Here is a 20,414-nt window from a genome sequence, read left to right as displayed (position 1 = left end):
TGGACAGCCCGTGCGTGGCAGCTGTCTGCTAGGCCTTCGCATTGGAATACGTCCATCATCATTGGGTATGGGGGGGAAGGGGAGCTTCTGACGGGGACTCGTTGGACAGCTGTCAATGCGACATCTTAGGATGGGAGAGTGAGATGAGGATGCACTTAAGCTTATCCAATCGCCTTGGCCCCCGAAGTCGCCCACGCGGCGGTTAGATCTTGCCGAGGTGCATGGAATATGTTTAGTCATCATCGACTTCCTTTCGCCATGACATGAGAGGGAGCCGTACAGCCATACTCATGGAAACCTTGCACATGACAAGTCTTCGAATCTTCGAGGACAAGACTAGGGGTTTGATCCACTCTGCTCAACACAACCAAAGTCGGGTGGCAGAAATAGCATCCTGCTTGCTGATAGTCTTCAGCTAACATGAACACGAAGAAATAGGATCACAGTGTGGCAATATCGTGACCTTGCCTTCTGCATTGAAGTTGCTTCCTTCGCTCACCATCGACTCAAGGTATAGCAAAGGCATCCTCCACGCACATTTAATCAGTTGTTCTTCTTCTTCAAAAGCCAGGATATAGCGTCACTTAGTGTCTGTGTTTCATTGATCTTATTTGTCCTCTTCTCAACAGTACCCTTCGACGAATAGAATAGAATATCCGAACCGCCCATCAGCGACATTGCCAGTATCGACTCCCACCCCCCCCCCCCCCAAGCCTTCTGATGATTCTTGGTTTAAACTCCATCAAATGACACTGGCATTGTCAGCCGAGGTGCCGGCAGAACACATCACAACACTCGGACCCACGAAAGACTTGCCATCCTAGCGTCGTCGACACCACTACAAGACACCCGGTACTTCATTTAATGCCAATATGCCGTCTTTGAAGGCGTTTCTACCTACTTGGAACCGCCATTGTGGATCGCCATCTGATTCGATCTATCTCTTTGGTCACGCTCTATCAAGAAAGGTAATATCACCAAGTCTCTGTGGCTTCTGATAAGGAAACTTGTGAAAGAAGAGACGAGACACGTATCCAAGATGCTCGATCTCGAGCTACAGATGAAGGAAACAGACGGGACAATGTCATCCTAAACCTTTGACCAAAACGACCCTCCAACCCTCTTCCTCTTCGCCTCCCTCGCCGAGAAAATGAACACCATCCCCAACAACAAACTACTCCCCGCAAACATCTGCGCACCCAAATACCTACCCCCCAAAGCAGACACCAACGCGCCCGCAATGGGAGGTCCCGTCAACACGCTCACGCTCACAATCGTAAACACCATGCCGATGCGTGCCCCCTGCTTCCTCGGATCGGCCGTCAGCGACGCCAGCGCGGAGGGGAAGAGCGCCTGGATGCCGCCCAGTGCAATACCGCTCAACGCAGCCCAGACGTAGAGACCCACCCGCGAGGAGGAGGAGGCGATGGGCAGCGCCGCCCAGCAGTACGCCAGCACTGCGGCGGCACCGGCGGTGGGGACGAACATTGTCAGGTTGCCGACGCGGTCTGCGAGGCTGTTGAGGACGAGGCGGCCGAGGATGCCGACGCCGTTTGTGATTATGAGGAGGTCGAGGGATGTGTCGTAGGAGGCGCCTTGGATGTCGCGGGCGTAGGCTGCGAGGAAGAAGAAGACGATGTAGGACGCCCAGAAGCACTGTCCAGTTCCAACAGAGGTTAACATTCGTTTGAACTCAGGGGTTGGGTACTTTGGTGGCTGGACTAGGAAGAGACGAATGATTCTTTAGGAAACCAACGTACCAAGGATGCCCCCACGGCATAGAACGTATACTCCAACTCCCTGAACGCCGCCCACTCCACCAAGCTCCCCGTCTTGCGAGGCGGCACCCTCGGCTTCAGACAAGACAGGGCGGTGAACAGCGCAGCGGCCTGGGTGAACCCGAGCGTCCTCATCGTCCAGCCGAACCCGGCACGCGGCAACATCTCCCGAATGACAATGGGAAACACCACGCCGCCCGCTCCGCTCCCGCAGGCCGTAATCCCGATGGCAAAGGCGCGCCGCTTGGCAAAGTACGTCGAGACGAGGGCGACCGTGGGACAGAAGAGGCACCCGTTGCCCAGGCCGACGCAGACCCCCTGCGCGAGCAGGAGCTGCCAGTACCGCGTGCAGGCCGAGGCCGCCAGGGTGCCCGCGACGACGAGGACGGAGCCGGCTGTCGCGACGGAGCGGAAGTAGCCCGCGTCCGTGAGGCGGCCGGTGAAGGTGCCTATGAAGAAGAGGAGGAAGATCTCGACGGAGCCGATCCAGGATATGTCCGAGGGGCTGCGGTCGAGGGTTTGGATGTAGTAGCTCTGGAAGGCGCCAAAGGAGTTTATCATGCCCCTGGCATCGTTCTCTTTTAGTTATTTGGTTGAGAAAGGTTTCGGTTTCTAGGATCATACCATGTATTCATCACGACGAGAAAGGTGCCAAAGACTGTCCAAGATGGGAAAGGTGAGTAAATGGAGCATTCTCAGTACAGAAACCTTTGGTCTTGATACAACTTACCACACAACCAAGCTCTTAATCCGCCATCGGGTGGCGGTCCAGGGGTTATGGTCGATCGTGAGGTGACTCTACTCGCAATACGACTTATGACACGATCAACTACATCAGTTGACTGGTTGGGCAAGCTGTTGTCCTCGCTCTGATGATACGTTTTATACGTGGTAGAATCCCTATGGCTGTCGGGCTCGGTCGATTCCAATTGTAGCCTACTCTTGACGCCATGATCCTCGGGGCCACCCGCTTCGAAGTTCTTCTCGTTGCTATCAGACCCGGCGGGGCTACTGGTTGTCGTGTTGAACATTGTTCTTCGTTGAAAGCTGTCGTTCTCTGAGCCCTGGAGTTCAAAGTGCGTGTACTCGAGGCAAATGAATAATAATCACTTCCGAGAGTTTCATCAGAAAACTCGACGGGGGATGTGGAAAACCCTCTCAGAGGAGTACACTGAGCTTCTCTTCCCAACAACCGAGGATAATTCACCGGCAACTAACACCCGCTCCTGTGGCCCAAATTGGTCAGCAGAAACCCACGCCAACTGCGGGATTCCTTTCCCCTTTGAGCAATCTGGCTGGCATTTCGATGACAAATTTGGGACACAGATAGCGTGATTGCTACAACATGTACTCGAGTCCTAAAAGCACCCCTCTGCTCTGAGTTCTAACACTGTGTCATCTGTATTGACTTTCGGACTGTGAACGAGAATCAATAAGGTAACAGCATTTATGTTACTGCTTGTTTGATCCTTATATTGTGTCTCTTGACTAAGAGGCATTGTCGCTTAGGAGGTAGCAGCGCCAGCGTCATTAGTCAGCACGATCGTTCATTGCACAATCTCACCACCAAATTGCCGAGTACCCAGCCACATTCATCTTCCCATGCGATTCCCTCTATATTGGCAGACGCTCTCAGATACCCAGCAGTGGCTATACCCATTCGGTCTCTCACCAAGAAGATCCTATACTACTCTCTCCCACAGCGTATCCGAATATACATAAAAAGCGAAGTCATGGACAACGACGAAAGCAGGGAGCCGCCGAGGAAACGTCTACGTTCAGCACAGCCAACTCGTCGCGGGAGGTCTCGTGGTGCGCGTGGTGGCTCCGTGAACCCCAATACTGCCAGAAAAGAGTCGGGGGAACTCGATCATCTACCAACAGAAGAACAAGCACTGGAGTCTGAAAGCTCAGTTGACCCACGAGCGCTTCCCATCCCCGCTGCTCTGGAACGATACAAAGCTTGGAAAGGTAAGAAAGTTGAAACACACCCGAAGCTTGATAGTCTACCTACTAACAACGATATCGGGTAAAAAGAAGCCGGGGCACAGCACGATGAATTCTGCTTCATTTGCCGGCAGACCAAGGGTCTCACCTACTGCATCACTTGCAAAAGGTCGTATCACGAGTCCTGCAGGCCCGAAGAGAGCACTTACTCTGTCGTTGAGGGCAATAGTTGCTTCTTTTGCGAAGTGTGCGTGCACCGGAACTGGCACAAAGATCCCCCGTTTCTAATGCCGGAGATGCGGCCTTTGGCTGCTTCTTCATTATCATCGGCCCCTGTGGAGGCAGCTGAGGCAGCGGGAGCTACACCCTCAACTAATGACATGGGTCGGCAAGATCTATCAAATTCGCACCAAGTTCACCAGAATCAAGAGACGAACAGGACAACCGAGGCGTCGAAAGACACGCCCAGTACGTCCGCCAGGAGGACTCGTACCGCCAAAGCATCCCCTTCCGCTGCGAGAGAGGAAACAGCCGCAGCCCCTTCATCAAGCACCACTCGCACCGGAATCACCCCCCTACCTCCGCCGACAACTTCAACAGCAGCAACCTCACGGGATGACCCGCCCCGTACCAGCACATCCACAGCACGGGCACCAGCCGCGCGCAAATCCCGCTACACGACCCTCCCAACAGACGTCGACGCCGCGCTTCGGCTCCTATACGCCGAGCTCGAGACAGCCCACGAGCTCCGGCACAAGGTCGGCGACGTCGAGGGCCAGGTCGCGCAGATGCAGCGGGAGCTACACCTGCGCAACAGCGAGCTCGCGGTGGCCAGGCGGGCGGCGGACGTGGGCCGCGTCTCGGCGTCGGAGATGGAGCAGCTTAGGGCGCAGGCTGCGCTGGGGGAGAAGGCTGTTGAAGAGGCGGCTGGGTTGAGGGCGGAAAATAGGAGCTTGCGCGCCGAGCTGGAGACGAGTCGGGAGAGGCTTGTTGAGAGCGAGCGGGCGCTGGAGGAGTGGAAGCGGAAGCTTTCGGCGTTGATGTCGTAGTAGGTAGGGCGCGAGGCGTGGGGGTTTCGTTTGATGCTTTCATGTGGTTGGTGTGCCTTATCGAAATTTGTAATCAAAACCTGTGTACAGATATTCAGGGGGAGGGTTTTTAAAGACCAAGGAGAGGTACGGGTATGGATGTGGGAGTGCCTCATAACTCATGATTAAGCAGACCAATTCCACCAGGTTAGTCTGCTCCTGATCCTGGGTTGTGGATGGGGGACTTTGGGGACTGGTCTTGACCGTTCGTGTCGAGCGCGCCGTAGATTCCTGCATGACGAAGTCAAAACCTGGCGAGGCAAACGAGATTCGTGTTACCGGGCTCTTTGAGAAGTACTTATCTCGCACACTGTGTCGAGGGGTTTCCGGCCGAAGGCGCGGACGCCGAAACCGTCCCTGATAACAAGAACCACTTTGCTGACCAATTTCACCAGACGTGGGGAGGTGCGGGCTGTTTCTACGTCAACACCATTTGTTCCTCATACACCCCAAAAATCATGGGGGTGAAGTTGCACTTGCATCATAAAGTCGTATTCAATTCGACCGAGAGTCCGTTCCCGGTCCAGGTTTAGATTGAGGAGTCGTCTATTGTGACCGAGCCCGCTTTGGTCTTGCGAGATTGGTCATCCCACTTTGCTACCCCGCGGCAAGCGTGATTGTGACGACCTCTGTGTGAGACGATTCTTGGGCATGATCTGTACACGTATACGTGTTGCCGTGGTCAGAGTGAGGGGTGGAGGGATAAGAAAATCCGATTCACATAGGGTGAAGCAGGTGTACTGCACATGTTAACCGGGTCCTGCTCGGGACGTTCATCTAATCGGCGGGAATTTTGTTGGCTGTGGTGTGTCACTGTGCCAGAGCCCATACGCCCGCTCCAAGCCTGAAATTTGTCATCCGTTGTTCGACTGCACTGGATGGTGATCACCGTCGTCTAGCCTCCTTACCTTGTATAAAGAGTCTCATTATCTATTATTCGATGACTAGAATTCGATCTGTCTATATCATCCAGCCTTTACACCATCCCAACTCAAGCTCCCAAAAATCCAAAACATAAGTAATCAACCCAAACATCACCATCACCATCACCATGACCCCTCCCACCACAGCAATCGTCCTCGTGGACCCCTACAACGAATTCCTCCACCACGAGGGCAAAATCTACCCGTCCGTAAAAGAATCCCTCGAGGCGACGGGCACAAACGATAACCTGCGCACCCTCGTCGCCGCGGCGCGCAAGCAAAAGATCCCCATCTTTTACGCCCTGCACAAGACGTGGAAGGAGGGAAACTATGCCGGGTGGACGCACCTCACGCCCTCGCACAAGGGTCTGGCGGCCGCCAAGGGCATTACGGAGGGCAGCTGGGGCGCGGAGATCTTGGAGGGGCTTGAGCCGGATGTGGTGGGGAACGGGGACGTTGTTGCGAGCCGGCATTGGAATAATAGGTGAGGCTGTTGCGAGGGGTATTGAGGGCCTTGGTCCGAGGCATCGAATATTGATGTGTTACAGCGGGTTTGCCAATACCGATTTGAACTATCAGTTGCGACAGAGGGGTGTTACGCACCTCGTTATGGCAGGCATGATTGCCAATACCTGTCTTGAATCCACGGCGCGGGACGCGAGAGAGCTGTAAGTGGACATTGGGCGGAAGAAACAAATATTTGAGGAGAGGGTATGAACTGACAATGCGTGCTTCGACGGATGCGCAGTGGCTTCCATGTTACCCTTTTGTGAGTGCCCCAAGGCGTTGCAGTGTGTGGAAGTATTCTTCTTTTGCTGACAAAAGGTATACAGATCCGATGCGACTGCTGGCTTCAGCACTGAGGCGAAGGATGCCGCGACGAACCTCATCTGGCCGTTGATTGTGGAGAATGTCACGACGGTTAGAGACTGGGTTCTTGAGAGTGAGTCCAAGGCCTGAGGTAGTCGCATAGACTGATACATGGGTTGGATGTGTTAAAATATGCAGTGATGCGCTAGCAAAACGACTGCAATAAGACATCATTCAAATAGGTGCCCAGTGTTCGTGCAAGTTTGGAGGTGGGAAAGGTGCAGACAGCGATAGCCAAATTGGTCAGCAACGAGATGGTGAAGGTTCGTACCTCTGATTAGGTAAGGTGATGCCTGTCTACTTCCGTCCAGTGGAGACGAGTCCAAATCCGAGCTTGCGCCGGGGTTGAAACTAATCCTCCGAACCAAATCACGATCTTTCGATATAGGTACTTCAGGTAAGCTTCCGCCGTGAGGAAATCTGGTTAAGATTCGGCAACGAGGAGGTAACTCAAGACGCCTCAGCTGACGGCACTCCCTTTACATCAGATACACGTGGTGTAAAGTGTGAAGAAGGCCTACCTGAAAGTTAGGCGAAGCTGACATGCACACCCGGACAGCTTGAGCAAAACCAAAGGACGGCCAGCTAGGTAAGGTACCTGCCGATGAAAAAAAGTGGGCGTTTCAGCGCATGGTTAGCGCTCGATTCCCCCGCATTTTGGATTCCCTCTTCCGGCTTGGTCAGTGACGTCGTGACCAGTCGCTAAAATCCCAGCTGAGAGAAAACTTGCCAGCGCACGTGGACTCGGACGGCGCGAGCGGCGACCGAAGAAGAAAAAAAAAAGGGCCCTGCAAATTAGGTGGTGGTGACTTTCGCGAATGCAGATGTCTCTCATTCCGGGTGGCATGCATACGGAAAAAAAAGTCTTTCCTACTTTCATCGTCAGATTTCGGGAGGGACAGACCAGGAAAACTTCTTCCTCCATCTTTTTTCATTGCCCCAAACCCCATTGTTGCTGGTGCGTCTTGGATGAGCGCTCACCTGGCATTTTGTTTGTAGAATTCATCTCCATCTAGTCGTTTAATCTTTCTTTGTTCTAGAAAATCTCTCTTCAATTCTTATAGCTTGCATCCACCGATACCTACCTACCCTTCTCTCCCCTTTCATTGATCCTCTCTGGTCGTCGCATTGCCCACCCCCCCTCCGAAATCGCATCATGGCGCCCCCTACCGCACCGCTCAACCTCGACGTCGAGGCCATATCTGGCATTTGCGGGTAAGCATGACTTTCCGCAATCCCGTTACCAAATCCATCAATTGCATTCCTCAATGGCTCACACAATGCGCATAGCTCCATCTCAATCGCCTGCTGGGTCGTCGTCTTCTCCCCCCAGATCCTCGAGAACTTCCGCCGCGGCAGCGCAGACGGTCTCTCTCTGCAGTTCATCATCGTCTGGCTCGCCGGCGATGTCTTCAACATACTGGGCGCCGTCCTCCAGGGCGTCCTCCCTACCATGGTGAGTCACCTACACCAGACAGAGAACCCCTTGCCCAACGTCCCTTCTCCAGCCTACCTTCACCACTGCATGAGAACCCCGGCTGACGCTATGACTCCTTGCCCCTTAGATCATCCTCGCCATCTACTACACCATTGCCGATATGGTCCTCCTGGCCCAGTGCTTCTACTACAGGGGCTTCACCTGGAAAGACGAGGTCGTGCCCCCGGCCCCGAAGCCGCGCAACCGCACCGGCGAACCCAACGAGCGCACCGGCCTCCTCCCCAACCCCATTGTCGACCGCGAGCGCCGCGGCTCAGACTGGTCCAACCTCTCCCCCGCCGTACCCATGCGCCCCGAAAGCGGTGTCGGCGGCAGCGCCGCCCCGGCCCCTCCCCCGCGACCGTCCACCGCGCTCCAGGCCGTCGCCTGGAACACCACCGCCGTCCTCATGGTCTGCGCCGCCGGCGTCGTCGGCTGGTTCCTGAGCCGCAAGTACTCCCCGCACGCCGAGGAACCGGGCAACCACCACCAGCCCAACGACGACGACGACACCACCCTGACCTTCAACACCCTCGGCCAGGTCTTTGGCTGGCTCTGCGCCGTCTTCTACCTCGGCTCCCGCCTGCCCCAGCTCCTCCTCAACTACCGCCGCAAGTCCACCGAGGGCGTGAGCATGCTCTTCTTCCTCTTCGCCTGCCTCGGCAACCTGACGTACGTGCTGAGCATCTTCGCCTACGACCCGCGTTGCAAGCATGACGAGTGCGCGCCGGGCGAGGCGAGCGCTATTTACGGCCGTTATATGCTCGTCAACCTGAGCTGGTTGGCGGGCAGTCTGGGGACGTTGTTGCTTGATATGGGCATCTTTGCCCAGTACTTCATGTACCGGACCGACGAGTTTGCGAGTGATGACGAAGAGGAGGGTGATGATGAGAGCATTGATGAGGACCAGTGGGATCAGAGGCCGCTGCTTGCTCGCGGTGACTCTGTTTACCCGTGAGAGGGGCATTTTCTCTTTGTTGCTGTCTTTGAAGAATCGCATTTGTGACTTTTTCTCTTTTTATCTAAGGCGTCTTTGATACGCGGAAAAAAAGGGTTGGTGGTCATTGTTTTACTATAAAAGCATCTATCGCATTACGGGATCAAGAATCAAGAGACTTGGGATAAAAAGGTGGCTGCTTTACCGCTACGGAAAATAAAAAAGGGGAAAGGGGAAAGGAGAAAGGGGTAAGGGGGCAGCTCAAGAAGGATATGAGTTGGCTGTTGTATCATACCTTAGAGGCAGCAGCCTTGGGAATCGCATGCGAGATCGCAATAAGGCTAGATCTACAAGTTATTCCTTTCACCTTTCACGGTGGCCTCTTCATTTTGCAAGCTGTACACCAGTTGCTACCGACAAACACAACCGTTGGATCCATCATCCTCTATCCAACTCCCTGATTCTTCCAACCTCGGCGACGACCATCTCACAACCACCCAAGCCTCTTGCACACAAACGTAGCACCCCCCACGAAGGCCGTGACCCCCGTAAACACAATCAACGTCCCATACCCGCTCCCGTACCCAAACCCAGCCTCCCCAGCCCACGGCTTCCCCTGCACCAACACCCCGCTCAACGGTCCCGAAATCACATTCCCGACCCCGCGCCCGGCCGCCAACATGCCAAACACCATGATCGGATCGACACCCCTCCCGCGCTCCCTCTCGTGCTCCGTCACCGTCTTCATGATCCCCGGCCAGGCGGACGTATACGCGCCCGCAAAGAGGCCGTACACCACGCAGAAGAGGTACAACACCCCCAAGTTCAGCGAAAGGCCCCACAGCAAGAAAGTCCCGACGGTGGCGCCGGCGCTGGCGAGGGCTAGGCACGACGGCGCGGACCAGCGGTCGACCAGGGTCCCCATCGCCACGCAGCCGACGACGGAGGCGACGTTGATGAGGAGGATGGTGAGGGCCGACGCGTAGGGGGACGCGCCGAGCGTGGATTGGGCGTAGGAGGGGAGGTAAATCCCCGGTAGGAAGAAGCCCAGGGCCTCGATTGTGTTTGCGGCCTGGTGTAGGAGAAAGGGGCGGGAGAGGAGGAAGCGCATGTTGTTGAACGGGCGCGCGTGCGTTGCGTCCGCTGACGATGTCGTCGTCGTCGTCATGGACACCGGTACGCGCGGCTTGATGAAGAAGGCCAGCGGCGCGGTGAGGGCGAAGAGTAACCCGGACCAGAGGCGGAGGGTGGTGCGGAAACCGAGGGTGCCGAGGAGGTATTCCATTAGCAAGGGGAGTAAGACGCCGGCGAGGCCGGTGCCGGACCACATTATGCCGTAGGCGAAGCCCTTGCGGCGGACGAACCACTGGTCGATGTAGACTATGCAGGGCATGTACGTGATGCCGCCGCCGATGGCGTAGAGGATGCCCTGGGTTACGATGAGGTGGGTTACCGTGGTGGAGAAGGAGGAGGTTGCGAGGGCAATGCACATGATGAGGAGGCCTGCGATGGGGGCGTAGCGGGTTTGGCGGGGGTAGAGGCGGAGGAGGGCGGTTTGGATGGGTCCGCCTAGGTACATTATTCCCTTTGTCAAGATGTCAGTTTGGTCCGGGTTGTGGCTCCTTGCTCGAGATTTCGAGAGGAGAAAGGGAGGGTGTCAGTAAGAAGAGTGAGTGAAAGGGGGAGGGGGTTACCATGGCGCAGGTACCGATGACGGCAATGTTAGGCTGCCCAGCGAACGGCGGGTTCGTGGAGTAGTAATTCTGAAAGACGCCAAAGGCAAAGGGAAACCCCCAGACGAGCATCTCGACGGCGAAGCAAGCAGCCAAGAAGAGCCAGGCCTGCTTTCCGCCGTCGACGGGCGGGAGGGAGGAGAACTCCTGGCTCGCGCTGTGGGCGTCGTGGAGGACACCATCGGCGGCGACGCCGTTCTCATCGCCGCTGCTTCTTCTGCTGGTGCCGGACTCTGTTGCGGCGGTGGTGTACCGGTCGCGCGTCGTCGAGACTGCCGCTTTTGAGGATTCCGGGATCGGGACCGTGGCCCCGGTGTGCGGGGTGAGGTACTGGAGCTCCGTTTGCGAGGTAGACATAGTCGCGACTTTTTACTCTACCACGTATCTCATAAAACAAACAATTGATGGCTCAGGGTTGTCTCGTTCTCAATTCACCAGCTACAGAAATGAGAAAAGAGACGTAGTTGGCTGTTGGGAGTAAAGCTTACTACCGGCACCTTTTAAGCTTGAAGTTGTTGATCGGCCGGGGGCGGGGCGGGGAGACTAAGGTCGTCTCGGCGGGGAATCCACTCTACGCCCTCCGATTGACTCGCTGACAAGGGATGACGGGCGGCTGGGCTGAATCTACAAATGTTGGTTTTAGAAGGCGTACGCCGATCCGCGACAGAGAATCAGGGTCTTTATTGTAGGCTTGAGCTATGAGCTGTATGCACAAATATTTGAATTACAATGGTTGAATTGATCGTAACTGCTCGATCTGCCGTCTACTCGCAATTTCCCTGTGCTTATTGACCCGACAGCTCTTATTCTTCGAGACAAGGGGGGTTGTCAATTTTTGCTAAATGATTACTGATCTCACTGATTTAGGAAGTATTCTCGAGGTGCTGCCGTTAGAATGATGATACACGAGCGCTGGCCCGGGAGATCTTTTAGCCTGCAATGTCAGCGGCACCTCAGGTTCCATCTGGCGATTTGCTTCCTTCCGAGACACTCTCGTCTCCTTCGGTTTTCGGGCACACCGGCGCCGTGAGATCCGCTGACCGGCACCGGCTCCGAACCCGCCGAACGCCGGCCGTCGCTTCGACATGCCCCCGTTCTGCCCGCTTCAAGCTCCGATGGTCGGGGACTCTGCAGTCAGCCTTGCGTAGAATGCCCCTCAACAAAGTCTGCCCGATCCCCTGCATATCTCGGCAAAGATATCAGTACTCTTCACCGCAGACCAAAGAGATTTATCGGCAAACCAGGCCGATGAATCCCAGCTATGGAACGAAACTGCGTACGGGGACTCCACCGCCGCAACTCCTTTTTCGTACCTGATACGGGTTTGAGGTACGGTCACACAGCCCCTAGGCTCGCCGTGGAAGGTCAAGCAGGCAGTGAACATCCAAACAAGCTGCATCTTCAGTCCAACCCTCAGACGTACTGCACGCTACGCCTCGCAACCTTCCCATTGGACTCTCCATCGAAAGTGTCACCGTTTCGAATTGGGGACACAAGATCCCACCAAACCCTTTCTAGGCTTCCACCTAAATCCCGGTATATGATCCCCTTGCCCGCGTTTTTCTCTCGGCGGCGGCAAGAATGTTCCCAAAACATCCTTCGCTACGACGCCAGAAGCAGAATGTCTCCCCTGAATCGTTTTGTTCGTCTGAGCCTTTGAAGTGACGGGTAGAACACGAAACCGCCTCGAGCCGAGGCTGATTGGGCGGAAGGGGAAGAGCCTGAGGGAGGGGGGATCATGGTTCCCGCGTATATATTTCTGAGGCCCGAAAATAGTCCATGAACCCTGTAACCCTGCATTATCTAAAGTAATAGCAAACCAACCCGCACATACGGATACCACGTCAGATCGCGCTCGGGTTCGGCGCGCGGGCTATGGCAGTCGTCACTCCGTCCCGCAACTCCCCCCATCAACTGGCGAACGAGTCAGCGTTGCGCGATCCCGCGCGATCGGGTCCTCCGGGATCTTTTCATATCTAGGTATCTAGGCAAAGGTAGCATGTCACCGAAGCCCGGTGTGCCAGCGCAGCAGCCTCTGGATATGAGGAAGAAAAAAATCAAAGGAAATCAGAAGGGAAATGCGAAAGACTAGTAAGCCTTGCACTAGTTGGTGAACGGACTTGGATCCATAGCAGAAAAATAATAGTACCCGCACATCGCATTGCATAGACTCTCAACCAAAGGACGACGACGACGACGACTTGACACCGAAAAGATCATCCCAACTCGCAGGCAACGCAAACGCGAAATGCAAGGTCAGCAAAAGAGAGTTTCCCATTTTCTTGCCTGCCTAATACCACTTCACCGTGCGACGACGCCTCAACCACTTCTCTTCTCCATTACCAACAACGCAAGCCGCATTCGGTAACCCTTTCCCCTCCCTCCAATCCCCTTTGAAGATTATCTCGTTCCCTAAACTGAGGTCATTCCACCCCCGTTTGGCCCCAACCCAGGATCCCCTCCCCGGGACACCCCAACACCCTTTCAACCGCAGTTGCACAGCACAGCCAAAAGGTCAGGCGCGAGCCCTGTCTCAGCGCTGTCTGCAGGAAAGGATACCCCGAGTTCGCATCACGCTGCCAGCGAACACACACTCAAACCCACGAATGAAGGCGAGAAAGAGAGAACAAGTGAAGCAGAACAGACGTATCCCGTAGATCGGTCGGCAGCTGAACCCTTCCTTCACTTGAAATGAAAAAGAAAAAAAAACCCCAAACACACCGAACGAAGGTGTCCCCATCCATGAGCCCCTCTCAAGATGGAGGGACCGCCTGATCTAAGCCTCATCCATCCTTGTAACTGTCCTCGACCTCCCTCGCACTCAATGTGCCGGTTCGAGGTGACTCTTACACACCGGGTGTCGTAGGTACAGAGGGGTCCCCCCTCCCTCGTCTACATACATCCACGCAGAAACTCAACCTGCGGGGACATAAGGTAGACAAGGCAAGGTATGTACTTGAAGAGTAGAGACTATTACTATGTGACCATGTAGAAAGAGACTAGGAGGAGAGGGGAGAGACACCAAGGCCTGTCAGCCCACGGTCGTCAATCTGGTCCCTTCTCCCCCTCCGCCCCTGCTGCCTTTGCCCTGCACCTGAGCGCCAAGCTGTGGCCTCAACCTCCAAAGTCTGCCTTTCTTCATCATGCAGGAAGAGAGAGCCCGAAGTGAAGGGGTAGCCCCCGGACAAAACCGTGGGCCACGCACCCTCTCAAACTTCGGGTTCCCAGATAACTTTCTTCCTTGTGCCCTGTCGCTTTTTTTCTGTTGGTTCTCTTTTCAAATAAAACGGCCAATCGCCTGTTTTGCGCGTTGGCTGTGACTTGGGGTTCCAGGTGCGATTTGTTTCTGTCTCTTGCACACACCTACAAGGCAACGTCAACTCGACTTAGACACACACACAACAAGACCTTCGTTTCCTGTCACCCACGGACGAGTCAAACGAGATCTTTTCTTTGGATAGACCTCGCGCCAGGATTTTGCAAATTCTATCGGTCGAATACGTACACACGACATTTCCGCCTTTGTAATCCTTAATCGCACACGCGCGCGCGTAGAAGCAATGTCGTCCCAGATCGAGTACAATCAGATGCCAAGAGAGCCTGCGCCAGCCGTGCTCTCGGAACAAAAGATTAGCTCTCAGCAACCTGTATGTTCGCTCCCTTCAGCCATCTCCATACTTACCATGTCGGTTTTGGTTTTCCCCTCTTCTCTGGTGATTGTCGGTGTCGCATCGATTCGAATCAGCCAGACCTCGCAAAAGGAACAAGACCTCTCCCAAAACCCGAGCTAACCGGAGACCTCTAATCCTATCAGGGCCCGAATCAGCCGATGACGATGGATCAATCAGCGAACCTGCGAGGTGGCGGCGATGGCGGAGTAAGTTGAAAAAAAATCCGACCCAATCCCTCCCCTTCTTCGATATTCCTACGCTGTCTGTAATTTTGGTAGAGCTCGAGAAATCAGAAATAGAGCGCTGGAAAACGCGATTGGGATTCTTTTTCTCTTCAACCACACGCTCAAAAGCACATAATTGGCTAACGTGTTATGCTCTTCTCGGTAGGCTGTCTGCTGCGGTCTCTGCGCCGGCCTCTGTTGCTACGAATGCTGCGAGTGCTGCTGCTGCTGCTGTTAAGTCGTATCGGAACGTCACACGTCGAAGGCACTTTTGGGTGTCGTTTCCCTCGAGACACACCCAGAAGATGGTCAACGCAGTGGACGTTACTTTCTGTATAGACCGAATATCGTTTCGAGATGGAGGGTGTATCGTAGACCGACCAAGATCAAGACTACTCTCATTGGGAATCCGTGAGAGAAGGAGACTGAGGAATTCGCGAGCGAGAGTTCGATATCAAATGGGTGGCTCGTAGCGGATGAGTGATTGAATAGGCGGTGGTTTCAGGCGCAAACATATACCAGGGCATCGAATTTCATGCCCGTGACAGTGTCACTTTTTTGTACGATTTTCAACTGATTTTTGAACAAATTATGATTTTTTTTCCCTCCTTGTTTTAGATGCTCTGAGCTATCTGTCTCGTCAGTATTGTCCTGATATGGTATCTCGACAGTCTCTTATTCTTCTCCCCTCGAACTGATTCTGGGAGCCTTGTGCAACGTCGACGCCCGCGGCTCCGGCACTACATCGAGACCTCGGAGCGCCGTTCTTCAGCGCGAATCTGGGTGTTTCTCATCAACCATTCCATCTATATTTTTACAACTTGGAGCGAACATCCTTGGTAGGCCTAGGAGAAAAGAAAAAGTCAGTATACTCATTCACAGGTCATCATCAAGGCTTTTCAGTCCCCGGGAACGAAAGAAGAAATCAACATACTCGGCAATCTTCTCCGTCTCCTTCATGATAGCGGCGCCGAGCTCGGGGGTAACCCGCGAGAACATCTCGTACGCGCGCGAGCGGACCTCGGGGTGAGCGCCGGCGAGGGCGCCAGACACGTTGCTGACAAAGTTCTTCTGCTGGCCCTCCTGGCGGCCGAGGACCTTCCAGAGGCCGAGGGCCTGCTCGTAGTCCTCGGGCTTGACGGGGCCGAAGAGGTCCGTGACGACGGCGCCGGCCCACTGCTCGTGCGGGGTGTTGACGGCCTTGACGGGCTTGTACTCGAGAGGGCGGAAGGTCGAGGAGTAGTTCTGGGAAGAGTTAGTTCGGTCATTCTCACCATGCATATAGTACGTAGATCGGGGCTTGAGGGGTGACGTACGGGGTTCGCGCCGTAGTTGCCGTTGACAGCCATGGCGCCGTCTCTCTGGAGGGGGTTGAAGGCATTCAGGGGCTTGTTGACGGGGATCTGCTGGTAGTTCACGCCGAGACGGTGGCGGTGGGTGTCCGGGTAGGAGAAGAGGCGGGACTGCAGGACGGGGTCGGCGGTGGGCTCGACGCCGGGGACCAGGTGGGAGGGGGAGAAGGCGGCCTGCTCGATCTCGGCAAAGTAGTTCTCGGGGTTCTGGTTGAGGGTGAGCTTGCCAAACTGGCGCAGCGGCACCTCGCTCTGCGGCCAGACCTTGGTCAGGTCAAAGACGTTCCACTTGAACTTTTCGGCCTGCTCCGGGGTCAGGGTCTGCACGTAGACGGTCCAGCTGGGGTGCTCGCCGCGCTGGATGGCCTCGAAGAGATCCTGGGTGTGCCAGTCCGGGTTCTCGGACGCCATCTTGCCGGCCTCCTCGTTGGTGAAGGTCTTGTTGCCCTGGTCCGTCTTGAGGTGGATCTGGACGTAGACGAAGGAGCCGTCGGGCTTGGTCCACTTGTGGGTGTGGCCCGAGTAGCCGTTCATGTGTCTGTAAGAGTAAGGGGTGCCGCGGTCGGAGAACAGGTGCATCAGCTGGTGGATGCACTCTTGGTTCTTGGTCCAGTAGTCAAACTGGGAGATTGAGTTAGTATGCGATTTGTGATGAGTTGCTGCATCTTAACGCTTACCATCTGGTTCAAGTTAGCTCAAGTCATCTCATGAGAATTCTGGGGGTTTCAACACTTACCATCGTAGCATCCTTCAGGTTAGTCTGCGGGTGACGCTTCTGGGTGTGAATGAAGGGAGGGAACTTGACAGGGTCGCGGATGAAGAAAATGGGCGTGTTGTTGTAAACCCAGTCCCAGTTTCCCTCCTCGGTGTAGAACTTGACAGAGAAACCTCTGGGATCACGAGCCGAATCGGCAGAGCCCTTCTCACCACCGACAGTCGAGAAACGGACAAGAGCCTTGGTCTTCTTGCCGACCTGATTGAGCATGTCGATGGAGGAGATATCGCTAATGTCATGGGTGACCTCGAACTGTAAAGCCGCGCGCGCGAACGCTGGTCAGCATATTTCTCTCAAAATTCACCAAGCTTCACGCCCGTTCCGACATAACACAACCAAAAAGAACCGTCTCACGAACCTCGCCGTAAGCACCGGCGCCCTTGGCGTGGACGACACGCTCGGGAATGCGCTCGCGATCAAAGTGGGCCAGCAGGTCAATCAGGTGGAAGTCCTGGAGCAGCAGAGGGCCCTGGGGACCGATGCGCTGCCACGCCTGGGGGTTCTCGACGGGGGCGCCATTGGAGGTGGTGTAAGTCGGCTTCTCGTTATACCGGTAGGTAGAAGGCTTCTCGTCCTCGGAACCCATCTTGTCAGCGGTTTCTCGCTTCTCGTCGATTCGGAGATGGGAGATATGTTTTGCGCTTCGGGGGAAATGGCGCGTGATGCTTGCTAATGTCGGACACCAACAAACGGCAGCGGCAAATGGTAAATCAGATCAAGAAAAGAACAGATCAAAGAGGGTCTCCGGGGGGGCGATCCAATGGAGGGAAGATGAAAACATAAATAATCTAAAGCTCCATGGCAGAGAGAAAAGAAATAGGACGATAACATAAGTGGGAGGGGACCCTCCTTACACCTCGGCCCCTCCCTCTTCTTCTCTCTCTCTTTCTCTCCCTCTTCCTCTTGCTTGCCCCAGTTTCCTCGGCTTCTGGAGCCCCATGAGCTCTGTCCTCCCACTCAGGGCGTTCAAGTTACGAAGCAGAAACCCCAGGACACGACGTAAGTCGCCCGGGCAAGGGTGGCTTTCCTCGATGATTTCTGAAGCTTTGGTGGGACACACGGCCAATTGGAAGGCAGACGAATGCAAGCTTGGGTTGGCCGAGGTCCACAGAGAAGCTCCATTTTGAGGTTTCCTAGCGTCCTTCAGTCACCCCTTGTTTTCTCCACCTCTCGTTGCTGAGGTGGTGCAAAGGTCCAAAATGATCAATCTTGCTGCTGCTTTTTGAGTGGTAGATCTGCTGTCTCTAGTGTTGCTCTAGAGGCAACTCCAATTCTGGACCCTTAGCTTGAGGCTCTGTTGGAATAACTACTTGGGTAGCGCAACGTTGTTGGACACCTTCAACCTTCAATAGCGTTATCGTGAACCCGACGTTCCGACACTGACCACCGCCAACTTTCTCAGGTTCAACTCGTGTTTTCCGCCGCTCGGATTGGTCCATTGTCTCTCCTGGCCCCTCCGACAACGGCGGGGGTTCCACCACCACTGCCCAGCTGGTCTCTTTTGCCGGGATACATCAGTCATGACCCAGTCTCTTGCTCAACCTCCCCAGATGTTGCGGGGGACTCTTTAGATTCCGTCAATGTCGACATCGAGGGGGGACATCTCAAATTCCAGCCTTTCTGCGATGCGGAGAAAACTCGCTGACAAGCATAAAGGATGGGGCCTGGCATGGGATATGCTGGGTGAAGACGGCGTCCATCAGGCCACTTACATGCACTTCAACGGCTAGGCTAGCCTTTGATCGCTTTGAGAAAACACCGAGGGTTGCGCCCCTCGGAAGCTCGTTCATGCCATTTCCTACTTATTCAGACAGGTCTGCCATGCTCTTCACTCCCAAGTGCCCGTAGCTGGACTTCATCTCTGAGCAAGCCTGCCGGAATCCGAAGGGTGTCCGGTACCCGTCGGGATTTGGATGAACGTCTAGCACCAAACTCTGAGAACTCTCAGAGCCCGGCCTCGGGGTTCGAAAGTTGAGCATCAGCCACTACACCACAACACGGCTCAGTGACGCCGCTTCACAGGTCCCAGACCCGCTCTCTACTCACCTCGTGTGTGTTGCCCAAATCGGGAGAATGGAGAATTTCCCAATTGAGGAAACACGGCTGAACTGAAATGACATCATTGGTCGGGGCCAGAAAGGCAGTCCATGCCGGCGGAAGCCCATTCGCGGTGGCATTCCCCTGGTCTCCTCCAAGTGGAGCGAACACAAGAGTTGGGTTTGTCGCCGAGATCGCAGGATCGAGGTCTGTTGTAGGTATGTACATATGCCACGGGAAAGTCGCGTTACCAGATCTACAGAGGCTGTGGTACAGTGGTTCTGCGCCTCACCAACGGCATCCATGGCCGAGGCCCGGGTCAATCTGGTGTCTCGCGCTGTCACATGGCTTCAGCGCGCGTTCCTGGCGGCAGTGGCAGGCTGGCACGTTGGCTCGGGTAGTGAACCGTTCGCCGTCGGTAGCGTTTCCGGGGGCCGCCGCCGCGGGTTCTGCATTTCTCAAGCGCCGAGAACGCCGAGATGCCAGACCTCGCATCTCGGCGATAGCCCGGAGGCGTCCGGCTTTCCGCATTTGAGCACTGGGAAAGGATGTTTACCATCTGTGTAACAGGCTTGCACTAATCCAGTCACTTGAATAGTTTTGGCCACGAGTTGATGAATGGGAAACGTCGCATTGCGTGAATGGTAGGGAACAGGAGTATGGCGCTATCGGAATGAGCCGATAATAAGGACTCGGGAGGAGGCACGTTCCGGGATGTGCTCCACTCACGCGAGAAAAGGCCTCGAGGTTTTCTTCAATTCACTCCAGAGTAACACGGAGACAAGCAAAACGCAGTTCCTCTCGAGCAAGACTCGAGAGAGAATGTTGTCACTGCGGAACGTGTTCCGAAACCGTTCCGAGCGCACTCGATGCGGTGTCAGGGTGCAAAAGGACCGCAAAATGAGCGACAAACATCATGTCATTGGCTAGTGCTTAATTTAGCTCACAAGTGACATTCGTATGTCAAACCCCAGTATCACGTCGTTCAATGTCACCAGAAGCTACGGCTAGTTACCTAATGGGTACTGTTAATGATCTACGTCGAAGCCTCTTTACGCGTTCTCGCCCGACAATTCTGTTCCCTATATCGATCTCGCCATGAACGATAACCGTCAGAAAACGGCTCTGTATGAAAAGGCCAGTCACCGCCTCATTGGGGGACTCTGCTCAGAAAAGCCAACCCTATGGGCAAGTATAGTAGTAATCAATGAGAACGCGAAAAGCCAACCGACCTCCATCGTCCTGGAAAAGGCCTCACTCAATCTTGGCTACGTTACACATATAGTCATTAACAAATCGCATCTGACCATCTTTTGATGAACACTCGTTTAAACACGGTCAAGCGATTGAGAGCCTGAACAAACATCTTAACGTTCCTTCAGAACAGGAGGAGGCCCTGATGTTGTAGCAATTTCGACACAACCTCACGGTCGAGACCGGAGTTTTCTCTTTGTCATGTGGAAGGAATGCACCCGGAATCAAAGCCATCAAAGCTGTGTCCCAAGCTGTGATGCCTCGTCAACAGTCTATACGCAGGACCTTGGACGACATGGCCAGCTTGAACCGGGGAACTGAGCCGGGAGCACGGCAAGCGAGGCAAAC

General features: G+C 54.9%; 8 protein-coding genes across 8 annotated transcripts; 5 read left to right on the top strand and 3 right to left on the bottom strand.

Annotated features, from left to right (window-relative positions):
- Window positions 1–1,089: 1,089 nt before the first annotated feature.
- Window positions 1,090–2,809, bottom strand: CPAR01_09028 (riboflavin transporter MCH5; the record flags this gene model as incomplete). Its single annotated transcript, XM_060493294.1, has 4 exons — window positions 1,090–1,656; window positions 1,761–2,343; window positions 2,403–2,436; window positions 2,509–2,809. 4 exons carry the CDS (start codon window positions 2,807–2,809, stop codon window positions 1,090–1,092), a joined length of 1,485 nt encoding a protein of 494 aa, XP_060347424.1.
- A 702-nt stretch (window positions 2,810–3,511) lies between these two features.
- Window positions 3,512–4,774, top strand: CPAR01_09027 (uncharacterized protein; the record flags this gene model as incomplete). Its single annotated transcript, XM_060493293.1, has 2 exons — window positions 3,512–3,749; window positions 3,999–4,774. The coding sequence occupies 2 exons, from the start codon at window positions 3,512–3,514 to the stop codon at window positions 4,772–4,774; spliced, it is 1,014 nt and encodes a 337-aa protein (XP_060347423.1).
- A 1,090-nt stretch (window positions 4,775–5,864) lies between these two features.
- CPAR01_09026 (isochorismatase hydrolase) lies at window positions 5,865–6,696 on the top strand (the record flags this gene model as incomplete). Its single annotated transcript, XM_060493292.1, has 4 exons — window positions 5,865–6,220; window positions 6,285–6,404; window positions 6,485–6,505; window positions 6,570–6,696. 4 exons carry the CDS (start codon window positions 5,865–5,867, stop codon window positions 6,694–6,696), a joined length of 624 nt encoding a protein of 207 aa, XP_060347422.1.
- A 1,066-nt stretch (window positions 6,697–7,762) lies between these two features.
- Window positions 7,763–9,041, top strand: CPAR01_09025 (uncharacterized protein; the record flags this gene model as incomplete). Its single annotated transcript, XM_060493291.1, has 3 exons — window positions 7,763–7,821; window positions 7,897–8,062; window positions 8,172–9,041. 3 exons carry the CDS (start codon window positions 7,763–7,765, stop codon window positions 9,039–9,041), a joined length of 1,095 nt encoding a protein of 364 aa, XP_060347421.1.
- Window positions 9,042–9,507: 466 nt separating this feature from the next.
- On the bottom strand, window positions 9,508–11,110 carry CPAR01_09024 (major facilitator superfamily transporter; the record flags this gene model as incomplete). The annotated part of the gene is made up of 2 exons (XM_060493290.1): window positions 9,508–10,605; window positions 10,715–11,110. 2 exons carry the CDS (start codon window positions 11,108–11,110, stop codon window positions 9,508–9,510), a joined length of 1,494 nt encoding a protein of 497 aa, XP_060347420.1.
- A 3,203-nt stretch (window positions 11,111–14,313) lies between these two features.
- Window positions 14,314–15,121, top strand: CPAR01_09023 (uncharacterized protein; the record flags this gene model as incomplete). The annotated part of the gene is made up of 2 exons (XM_060493289.1): window positions 14,314–14,476; window positions 14,568–15,121. 2 exons carry the CDS (start codon window positions 14,314–14,316, stop codon window positions 15,119–15,121), a joined length of 717 nt encoding a protein of 238 aa, XP_060347419.1.
- Window positions 15,122–15,462: 341 nt separating this feature from the next.
- Window positions 15,463–17,361, bottom strand: CPAR01_09022 (catalase; the record flags this gene model as incomplete). Its single annotated transcript, XM_060493288.1, has 5 exons — window positions 15,463–15,493; window positions 15,583–15,893; window positions 15,965–16,621; window positions 16,737–17,027; window positions 17,134–17,361. The coding sequence occupies 5 exons, from the start codon at window positions 17,359–17,361 to the stop codon at window positions 15,463–15,465; spliced, it is 1,518 nt and encodes a 505-aa protein (XP_060347418.1).
- A 1,527-nt stretch (window positions 17,362–18,888) lies between these two features.
- On the top strand, window positions 18,889–19,379 carry CPAR01_09021 (uncharacterized protein; the record flags this gene model as incomplete). Its single annotated transcript, XM_060493287.1, has 2 exons — window positions 18,889–19,030; window positions 19,075–19,379. The coding sequence occupies 2 exons, from the start codon at window positions 18,889–18,891 to the stop codon at window positions 19,377–19,379; spliced, it is 447 nt and encodes a 148-aa protein (XP_060347417.1).
- Window positions 19,380–20,414: the final 1,035 nt, after the last annotated feature.

The sequence above is a fragment of the Colletotrichum paranaense genome (genome assembly GCF_030867605.1).
Source record: "Colletotrichum paranaense strain IMI 384185 chromosome Unknown Scaffold_7.1, whole genome shotgun sequence".
Lineage (NCBI taxonomy): Eukaryota > Fungi > Ascomycota > Sordariomycetes > Glomerellales > Glomerellaceae > Colletotrichum > Colletotrichum paranaense.
Note: the sequence above shows the minus strand (reverse complement) of the source record. Positions and strands in the feature narration are given on the sequence as shown.